Below are 11,180 nucleotides of genomic sequence, written 5' to 3'. Positions count from 1 at the left end.
TTATTGCATTGAAATGTGCATGACACTCTGGGAACCTGCCTGTGAGATTTTGGTGACGTGTTAGGTTAAACATACAGTAGTTTGATTTAGAAATGGAGAGTTCATGCAGTGTTTGTGCATATAGTCCCAGTTTGTGCTATTACATTGTAAGAACCACGTGTTTCTGAATAATAAACTGGTGATCTTCTAAAGCCTTAAAAGATAATTTAACAGGTAACACAATTTTTCCCCTAAATTTTCCAATGACCTGGATAAAAAATATATTTTCCACCTGTTGCATGATAAGACTTTTACTTTAGGTTGGCATGGACAACTTGGAAATCACAGAATTTCAAATGATTCAGCATTTCAGCTGTTTATTTATTTATTTCCCCATGTTCACAAAATTAGTTTTCTTGTCATTTCTGGCCACCAAACTCACCACAGGTCCATTGAAACCATTCTCAAGCTTTTGATCATTTTTTTTATCATCTTTATTAAAAAAAAAAAAAGGTCTAGATGGAGTTTCTGCTGCTGTGATTTTTTTTAGCCCTTTGACAATGTTACAGGTCATGCACGCCTGTTTTCTGAGTCAGACTGAATATTCTCAGGCCAACATCTGCGAAGTCAATCGGTCGTGTTGGAGTGAGTTTGGTAGCTGAGTGGACTGTGCTGTGAGCCCCCCTCCTGTGGGGCATGGGAGCGTAAATGCCTGCTCATTATTGCAGCTTTTATTATTTCTTTCATTTTTATAAAAAAAGAAAGAAAGAAGCAAGTGTTAAACAGCCTTTTGGGTTTTTCAAGAATTTACTTAAAAGAGAAGCATGTCAGCTCTGTGACACATTAAAGCAGAAGTAAGCGGAATGTTTGTGTTAAGTCTTAAATAGTTCTATCTTCCAACGGCAATCACTTATATAGAGTGTTTGGTCTGAAACACGGGTCTGTCAGTCACTCTGCTCTGCTGTAAGCCGAGGAGAAAACTTTCCTTGTATCCTACAACCGTGTTCCTTCATGTGTCCAGTATGAATTCACAATGTAGAAAATATCAAATAAAAACCATTGAATGAGAAGGTGTGTCCAAACTTGTGACTGGTAGTGTTACTTTGAGAGAAGAAAATGAGGCAACATGGACCTGATTTGGTCTATTACTGCTCTTTAAGACGCCAGTCTGCTGTCTGATTTGAATAGCTAGGCAGGCCCTTGTTTGTGGTAAATATACACTTTTATAAAGAAAGCAAATCCAACCAAAATAAAAACCCAAAACCTGTTCTGAATCCCCAAATATAACTAGTTTCTACACAAAATTAAAGTACTGTATCAAATTTCCTTCACAACACATGTACGTACATACAACAACTGTCAACACATTCATTCACAAATGTAAACATTTATTGTGATGATTTTCATATAACCTACTGTAATGATTGACAGAGCATTGTGCAAACAATAACAAACAGTTATTACAGAGAGCACTCAGTAACAATGTGCGTCAGAAAACAATTCATGTTTTCTTTAAAAATATGTCTATTTTGAATCTTAATATTCCTTTACTGTATTAGGGTAAAATAAAAAGTGCAAATATATATTCTTCATTATCAACATTTACCAAGTGTAGATAACACTACAATTCCCTGCGTGAGATATCAGCATTGTGAAGGTTACAATAAAAAGCTACATTCACCTTGTATGATATGTCAGTATTCTTGACACGAGCTCCTGTTATTGTTTTTCCTAAGGATTTAAAGTTGAGGTGCAGATTGTCACAATGAGAGAAAAAAACTCAACTAAATGTTTACAAGAAAAGATGAGTAGGTTCAGTTGCTACAATCACCATTCTTGAAGTGGTTTAGCTTTAGGCACACAACGTTTTCATTACATGTTAATGTGATGGGAACAAATTAAACTTATTTAGGACATTTTCTGTCATCAGTTACTACAGTGAATAATGTTCATTATAAACAATGAAACAGTACACTAGACTCTCAAAACAACCCATGCCTTTCTTTTTTGATCAATGGAAACAGACAGAAGTTATACATTTACCACAGTACAAACCTGAAATAATGCATATTTGATCAGTATCGGTGCATGATGACTGTTAAGAGGTGTATGTTGATACTGAGGTATGTTGAGATTACATGACAGATTGGAGACACCTCAGCTCTTCCCCATCATCTTCAAGAGAAGCTACGAAGAATAAAGAAATAAAACGGCACTGGTGAGTATGGTTTTTTTCCAGACTAAAGAAAAGACATAAAAAGATGCTCCGCTGTGAAATGAGCTGCACGTTTCTAATGGCACCAGGTTGCATATTAATACTCCACATTAATATTGCAAAACTACCAGTCAGAGAGAAAGGAAGACATTCTGGAAAATAACACCAACATTCATAGTGACTTGTGTTTTAAGTGTACCTTTGTTAGGTGATACTCCCCATCCACCAGTTGTTCAATGATACTGAAGTGGTCTGTGTTTGGCACATCCTCCATGGTCACATTCAGACCTGATTCCTCCAAAGTCTAAAAAAGGCAGCAAGACAGAGAGGATGAGGGAGAGGACAAAGATGTAAGGAAACAACACACATACACATGACATTTTAAATATGCCGACTCTTCATCAAAGCAATCATCATCTTAAATAATCTGAATTTCTTTGGTTTTATCAGTGAATGGCATAAGATCATTTTCAGTGTTACCTTTGTCACCAAAAAGGATTTAGGATCTGAGAACTACAGTAAGGCTACATGCATACTGTGTTGTGACTAGAGATGTCATGATTATAGATTTTCTTGGTACGATTATTGTCAGAGAAATAATCATGATTATCATGATTAGTATAATTATTATTATATTCAATAATTTTACAACACTATGAATATGTGTAAATCAAATATAGTCAAAATATCATTGCATTGCCAATTATATAAACAAATTATTTAAAGTATCTATTAATATAGGACCCATTATTAATCCTTCAGAGGAAATGAACCAACTCATGTACCCCTCCGCTCAGGGTTAGCGCCCGCCGATCAGCAGTTGGTTAGGTCCAAATAAAAACTGCGTTTTTCCTGCACTTTGAGGGGCTGGAAAAAATTATATTATAGCGAACAATGGAACTGTGTATTTTCTTTTAGGTAAAACCTCTTTTAGGCCACGAAAATAGGCCGTTTCTTTGGGTCTGTTCACCACACTGTATGTTGTAAATCTCTGGGCAGGGCTATGGGCTGGCGTTGCTAACGGGAGGAGTGCAGAGAGTCTTCTACTGCAATTAAAGTACTTAGGGGCTATTTGTAGATCATACAACCCCACTTTAAAAAAAAATGCTACTATCCCTTTAAATAATTGTGGCATTTAATACCGCGATTAATTGTGAAAACAAGTAATTGTGACATCCCTAATTGTGATGACAAAATGTCTACATAGCATTTAGAAATGTGACATCTTCTAATGTGGGTAATGTGGGCTCTACAATCTCAAACAGTTAATGAGATGAAATATTAACTGCGGCCCCTGCAGTCCATTAATATTGCACTTGTTACTCTGACCAAAATAGCATTTGCTCTCCACGAGCAGCACTGACTTTGTGGTAGTCCTCCGACTGCTTGCGAAACTCTGGCGAGTCATTGTGAGCGACAGCCACAACGATGTGGCAGCTGGAGGAGGAGACTTTGAGCTGAGGGACCAGCTTGCTGGGGCTGTTCCTGACCGCCACCTCCCTGCAAACAGGAGACACCCGGGAGACAGAGGAGTCACACACTGACTGGCACAGCAGACCAGCAGAGGACACTTATAAAGACACACACACACACACACAAGCACAATTTCTCCTTCACATTAACAATTACAACAGCCTTACACACACAGTCTGGGTGCAGACAAACTAAGTGTTTCTCAATCTTATCTGGATTTCTACCACGATTTTAAGAAGTTCATTCCACTTCTTAAGGTGTGAAGGAAAGGAGCTCACAATGTAATTTCCTGTAAAGATTGTACGTGTGATAGCTTTTTTTATATAAGAAATACACCATGAGAAAAATATTCACACACACAAAGACTGACATTTTCTAAGAAATAAATTTGTACATCAAGTAGGTGTAACTGGTTTCCACCCACCGAGGTTGACAAATCTGGATTACCAAGAGTAATCAGGTTAGGGGCATGAACTGTATAATGCGTTTACATGTTGTTCAAGTCCAATTACTATAAATCCTCTGTTTATCTGGTCAGTAATCAGATTACTTTCTTTCAAGAGCGCTTCACCAACGCAGCTCCTATCACACCGTTAGACTCACACTATACAGTTTGAGACAAGTACCACATGTCAAAGCTGATGCAGCCGATCTGTAGATGACATTCCACACATTCCTCCTTGTCAAAACCTAGTGCCTACATTACCCACAGTGCAACTTGACAGCAGGCAGGCCAATCAGAGATTCCAGAATATTATTCTGGTAGCAGCCAATCATCACTAGTTTGTCAGACACGTCTACTCATGGAGCCACAGAGGGCTTCGTACTGCTCTACTTCACATTATGCAGCAGACCTGTGAACAGACTTATGTGTAATATAGGCGAGGTTCCCCTTTAAAGGGAACATTTTGGCAGGATCTTGGTTTCCCTCATCAAACTCATCAAATACACAATCCAACAACTCCAAAATGCTCTGGTGGACAAGTTGTGACTTCCACATTCACCACGCTATGAGATAATAACAGAACGTTACCAGACAGAGTTGTTTTAGAGGTAAATTCATGCAAAACTGCTGATGCACATTCCCGTTGGGGACCGTTTTTCAGCAAGCAGTCTCTGTATTTACCTAGAAAACAACTCCATCTCTTAATGCTCTGTTATTATCTCATAGTGTGGTGAATGTGCAGGTCACAACTTGTCCACCAGAGCGTTTTGGAGTTGTTGGATTGTGTATTTGATGAGGGAAACCAAGAAATCCCATTAGCCTCCGTAGTGTACAGTAGCTCTGGGCAGCTCACGGCTCTGCTCCGCCGTTCTAAAAATAGCTTGCACTCACAATTAAAGGGAACGAACCTACTGCTATGACTATAGGGGTTATGGCAATGGGCCAATTTGCCAAAATGTTGAACTATCCCTTTAAGGGAAGGAAATCATTCAACATCATTACCAACCATTTATGTGCTATTGCTAATAAAAATGGACTATGTAATACTTCACTTGCAATTGTAATTTACTGGTTGTTGTTTTTATAAAAGTATATTTTTAGGGGCTTTTTTTTCGCCATTAATTGATACAGTTGAGAGAGAGACAGGAAATGGGAGGCAGAGAGGGGGAATGACATGCAGCAAATACAGGGTCGGCTGCAGCGGGGACTATAGGCTCCTGCTCTACCAACTGAGCTAAACGACACCCCCAATTTACTGGTTGTTTTTAATAAGAAGCTGCAGAGCTTATGTGCTCATCAACATTACAGTACTCATCGAGCAGAATTAAGTCTTACCCATGCTATAAAGGAATCACTCTGTCTACTCATGTGAAATGTGTCTAACAATCAATTCAACACATAGAACTACAGTAAGGTTGCCAATTACATACTCAGTCATCTTCAAAGGCTCATTGACGTAGGTGGACAGGATGGGCAGGAGGTCATATATGCCGCTGACCAAGAAAGCCCCTAGAAGTGTGAAAACCGTTAAAATACAAAAGAAATAAGACATGAGCTGTGCAGCATTATGTCTCAATCTTGGTTTTTTTTTTTACATCTTCCCCTTCCACCTCTGACCTTTGATCTGAGGAGTGATGCCATACTGCGACCAGTCAGTTGAGAGGACCATTGCAGCCAAATGAGCCCCAGCAGAGTGACCGCACAGGTACAGTCCACTGACGGAGAGATCAGGGAGAGAAGCACAGTGGATTTATGATGGCGATGGTGACATTTTAGCTCTCTGTGACTGTGAAGGAGGAAAAGAACTAAGACGCATTATGAAAAATTGAATTACACTAAAGATAGACTGGGTGATGACAACAGGGGGGGGAGGGAAACAAGCAAGGGTACCTGATGTGAGAATACTGCTGGATGACAGACACCACACTCCTGCGTACTTGAGACACCATCAGGTCCATGTTGCCTGAAAAGGACACGTAAGGCCACATGCAGAGGGTTCACATTACCAGTTCATCTCCTTAAATGACCCACGCTTTCCCCCCGGGGGACAGAAACAAGTTCGTCAGAAATTGAAAAAGACTCTCACCTTTGGGGGCGATGTCGTAGCCCACGGCAACCACCACTACACCTTTGTCGACGAGTGGAACGGCCATGAATCCCGACTCCTCCTTACTGTGTGTGCACAAAGCATCAGCATGAAAAAGCTCTATGTGCATCTACGTTACAATTCAGAGAGAGAGAGTAGGAAACTGTACCTGAGAAACTGCCAGTAGCCGCCATGTAGGTAGATGACAAGAGGGACATCTGAAACAGAAAGAATGAGACCTTGTAGCTGTCATAACAAAAGTATCTGCGTACACAAGGTGTGATATTGGGGTGGAGTTTGCATCCTTACCCAAAGAGTTGGTGCTGGGTATGTACACATCCAGTTTCTCTCCATCTCCTTGTCCATATGGCACATTGAGTAGAGTCTGGGCCAGACCACGGGCCTTCTCTGTACCTGAACAGCACAGTGTCAAAGCATATTATTATGGAGATACAAGCTGTTAGACAATTACATATAGCTGCTGTCAAGGTTTTTTTCCCATACCATTTAGGCTATATGCTGGTAGCGTGGGTGCCTTTAAAGTCCAAGCCATTAGCCTATCTTCCAAGATACAGTAGGCTAATGGCTTTTAGAGTTATTTTTGCATCAATGTGTTAAAGGGATAGTCCAACATTTGTGGCAAATTGGCCCATTGTCATAATCCCTATAGTTTTAGGAGTAGGCTTGTTACCTTTAATTGTTGGTGCAAGCTATTTTTAGAACGGCGGAGCAGAGCCACGAGCTGCTCAGAGCTACACTACAGAGGCTAATGGGATTTCTTTGTTTCCCTCATCAAACTCATCGAATACACAATCCAACAACTCCAAAACGCTCTGGTGGACAAGTTGTGACCTGCACATTCACCACGCTATGAGATAATAACAGAACGTTACCAGACAGAGAGGTAGAGACTGCTTGCTGAAAAACTGCCCCCCGACGAGAACGCACATCAGCGGAAGAATTTCCCTCTAAAACAACTCTGTCTGGTAACGTTCTGTTATTATCTCATAGCGTGGTGAATGTGCAGGTCACAACTTGTCCACCAGAGTGTTCTGGAGTTGTTGGATTGTGTATTTGATGAGTTTGTTGAGGGAAACCGAGAAATCCCACTAGCCTCCGTAGCGTAGCTCTGAGCAGCTCGCGACTCTGCTCCGACGTTCTGAAAATAGCTTGCACTGACAATCCTAGACTATAGGGATTTTTTTTTTTTTTTGCAAAAAAAATGTTGAACTATACCTTTAAAGTTTAAACACCACTGCACTGCATGTAAAAGTAGGTATTTACATGCCATTGTATTGTCCATTGACACTCTCTCCCAGGGAAATGTGGTAGTGCAGGGTTTCTCATGACGAACTGCAACAGCTCCAACTGGAATCCTGCTGAGGACCTTTGTTGCCTGTCACCCCCCCCCCCCCCCCCCCTGACAGCTCCCTGCTGTCAGCTCTCCAATTAAGGCATCAAACACACCCCCATAAATACTTAAACATCTCAATATTTAAATACTTGTACCATGATATGGGATTTTTATCCATATTGCTCATTCAAAGTCTCCACAAAACCAAACAAGACTAGTGCAATAGTAACAGGTGCATGGGATATTATCTCACTATCTCACCCTGGAGTAGGAAGAAGCAGCATATTTGGGGTTTGTAGTTCTGGATGTAAAACCTGGCACAGTGTGTTCACCAAATTTTAACATGAACAAATATAGCTTTCAGCACAGTTGTATCTCAGCCTGTGTGTTTTGTTTTGTTTTTTTGTTGTTGTTTTTTTTACACGAAGTAGCTAATGTTCACACCCTCCTGTTGGGAAGCTTTTTACAAAGTCAGAAGGCAATTTGTATCGGCCTACGTCTCAGAAACACCATTTGGTTGTAAAATAGAGAGCACGCTTCAAAGCTTTTTTGTAAGTCAAATATACGCAACAAATCTTCGCCGGGGAAACACATTTACACAGGGATCCAACATTTACCACGCCACCAGTGCTCATACAGCACAGACCGGATTTCTGTGTATTGTTGCGAATTAAGGTTTTTTCACTTCAAAACGCACTGACCTTCCTTCAAAGCCTTCACATGAGCCTTGATCACGTCGTCCGCCGACATCCTGTGCGACCACCGGCTGGGCGAGTATTGCTTCTCGAGCTCCTGTCAGACGGAGAGAAGACTGCTGTGAGCCGGGCGGCCATGAAAGCAGCACAGCCGAGACGGTAAAACACTGTCAACACTGTCACCACGGCCAACAGCGCCCTCACCCGCTGTCTGCGGCTCCCTGCTCCTACTGAGGCTCACACTGTTTTACTTCCCAAACTCACTTTAGTTCAGGGGCCACATACAGTGCAATTTGATCTCTGAATTTGAAAGGCTGGATAAAATGTAAAATAACAGCATAATAACCTATAAAAAATGATAACTATAAACCTTTCGAAGTACATTATTAACCCTCCTGTTGTCCTCCTGGGTCAAGGAAGAAAGAAAGGAAGGAAGGATGAAGAGAAAGAAAGAAGGAAGGAAGGAAGGACAAAGGGAAGGAAGGAAGGAAGGAAGGAAGGAAGGAAGGACGGACGGACGGACAAAGAGAAAGAAGGAAGGAAGGACAAAGGAAAGAAGGAAGGAAAGATAGAAGGAGGGAGGGAACAGATTGGGTCAACTGAGTCAAAAAGGAAGGAAGAAGTAAGGACGAAGGGAAGGAAGGAAGGGAGGGAAAAAGGATTGTGGAAAGAAGGAAGGGAAAAGGGAGGAAAGAAAGTTGGAGGGACGGAACAGATTTGTTCAAGGAAGGAAGAAGGGAGGTAAGAAGGAAGGGAAAAGGGAAGAAAAGAAAGATGGAGGTATAGGGAACAGATCAGGTCAATTGGATCAAAAGAGGAAGGAAGAAGTATAAGGACGAAGGGAAGGAAGGAAGGACGGAAAGGGGTCAATTTGACCCAGAAGGGCAACAGGAGGGTTAAGATGTTTTACATTAAAATTTAAGCTCCTTTTACAAAACATGAACAACTTGAAATTTCTTGAGAAAAACATGCAATTTCAACAACATTATGCCTCAGTCTATATAACTTTCACACCGCATGTTTGATGGCCCTGACATATAGTAGTTTTGTTGTAGTAGGTAGCCTATACTGAAATATTAATGGGTATACTGCGTGTACATTTAAAATAATGCATGAGTTATAGTGAAATAAAACACTATAGCGTCACCATTATCCTTTCCATGTCACACACCCCCTAGCAGCAGCTGGTGCACCACAGTTTGGGAATCCCTGCTCTCTAGACAAAATGAGGAACAAAGTCGAGTAGCCTAGAGAAGGAGACAACTTAACATGCGGTCAGTTAAAGATATAAAATACATAGAAGCTGCAGTAACATGTGCAGGACACAACAAGGACAATAGAAAACAAAAAGTCAAACTCTTACATCTTTGTTGATTTCAGTCCAATGCATGGCTTAATCGCTGTAAGTGGCTGAAGTTGACCAGTTTTCAGACAAAAAAGTCCAACCAACATGGACTCGGTGGTGGTGGAGGTGGTGATGATTAACCTGGACTTGAGACCAGAGACTGATGACCCCTACCTTTGAAACTAAGCAGCACTAAGGACGCTGAAAATCTGTTGTGTTTACAGCAATGTGTTAAGTCAGAGAGAGAAAGATAGTGACTGTCTACATGGACATGTGTTTGACTAACTGACAGCTGAAGGTAGAACTGCTGAATAGGAAGTGAGAGTAACAACATTTACTGTAGAAAACTGCATAACATTGGTGTATAGGGAAATGTATCAGAGGGTCTGTTATGTGATGTAACAACAATGCACAATGGAGGCCCAGCTGGGTCCTTTGTTTTGAATCACAATAGCAGTAGCCTACAGAATCAGAATAAAATATAAAGACGTTTCTTTCTTACAATTGCAAGTCAAAATATCGGCAGAGAAAAAAATCCTAAATGCTGGGTGGTGTGCAGGGTTTAACTGTATTACTGTATGTTCATTCAACACACATGTTGTTTGCACACATTCAACATGGCTCATTTATAAAAGTGAGAGGGTGGGAACAGTACTCTAGTTGGATAGAGATGGGAGGCTTCTGGTCTTGATGTGAAGCGATTGCTAATATCTTGCTCTAATTAAGATATTTGGACATTTTTTTCGGTTCCACCTCTCTGATGTTGGCCTATATCTTGAGATTTGATGTGATGCTATAATTGTCTTTTTTCCCTTTTCTATATACGGCATTCTATTTATTATATTCAAGCTGAGCCGATTGTCTTGTTACTGTGCGTAAGAGCTTCTATGTTCTGATGTGTATGTAAACTATTATGATGCATTATTGAATATATCACTGTTTGAATGATTTATATGAATGTGTTTTATACCGTGATGACTGATTTGGACCAGCTGATTCTGTTTAAAGTGGAGACACTCCTACATATCAGTGCTGAGGTCGGCTGTTAGCCAAAACGCGTTCACTTATCTGTACTGCTGCTGTGCACCTTATATTAAAAGAAAGTGCAATCACTTACTAGAGAGCTGTCGATTCTCTACACAGGAATCAACAATAACAGTAACATGTTTATGGTGAGACAGGCCACAAGAGTTTACTTACAACTAAACAAAAACATAAGATTGAAGAAAAAAACAACCTTAATATGCTTTCAAGGACAAGAACCATGTACACACCTACACTGTAATTCTTCTATGGGCCATTGCATGGTTTACTTATTATACCAATAGGTTTGGAGTTGACACAATCATCATTATCTTCTGAATTCAGAGACATTCAGTAATTGTTTCATATGAAAACCTGAGAGACATGTATCAGCATGAGAAGCAGCATGATTTTGATTGCCTTTATTGAAGCTGCAGCAGCAAGTAGGCTAGTTGGCATAGAATAAAATAAAATAGAGTAGTATTTTAATGCTTAGCAGGAAATTATTGTGTCACAGCAGCTCCAATAGAATAGATTTAAAGAATACAGATACGATAATTAGAAT

At 40.4% G+C, this 11,180-nt stretch overlaps 1 protein-coding gene across 1 annotated transcript; it reads right to left on the bottom strand.

Moving 5' to 3' along the window:
• Window positions 1-1,350: 1,350 nt before the first annotated feature.
• Window positions 1,351-9,792, bottom strand: afmid (arylformamidase). The gene is made up of 11 exons (XM_085786098.1): window positions 9,611-9,792; window positions 8,254-8,344; window positions 6,508-6,612; window positions 6,368-6,416; window positions 6,199-6,284; window positions 6,003-6,075; window positions 5,730-5,827; window positions 5,543-5,621; window positions 3,559-3,694; window positions 2,394-2,498; window positions 1,351-2,166 (listed from the first exon to the last, which is right to left on the bottom strand). Exons 1-11 carry the CDS (start codon window positions 9,635-9,637, stop codon window positions 2,137-2,139), a joined length of 879 nt encoding a protein of 292 aa, XP_085642224.1. The 5' UTR covers window positions 9,638-9,792; the 3' UTR covers window positions 1,351-2,136.
• Between the last annotated feature and the right edge of the window lie 1,388 nt (window positions 9,793-11,180).

The sequence above is a fragment of the Trachurus japonicus genome, chromosome 1, assembly GCF_045865225.1.
Source record: "Trachurus japonicus isolate A0001 chromosome 1, Traja_1.0".
NCBI lineage: Eukaryota > Metazoa > Chordata > Actinopteri > Carangiformes > Carangidae > Trachurus > Trachurus japonicus.
This window is presented reverse-complemented; position numbering and strand designations above follow the sequence as displayed.

Bases quoted from the DNA above. Each gene is read 5' to 3' on its own strand.
- afmid (XM_085786098.1), bottom strand. From the start codon at position 9,637: ATGCATTGGACTGAAATCAACAAAGAT. The intron at 6,285-6,367 runs GTACAGTTTCCT...GTGCACACACAG, and splicing joins GGCTACTGGCAGTTTCTCAG to TAAGGAGGAGTCGGGATTCA. The intron at 2,499-3,558 runs GTCAGTGCTGCT...TGCCTTTTTTAG, and splicing joins AGTCGGAGGACTACCACAAA to ACTTTGGAGGAATCAGGTCT.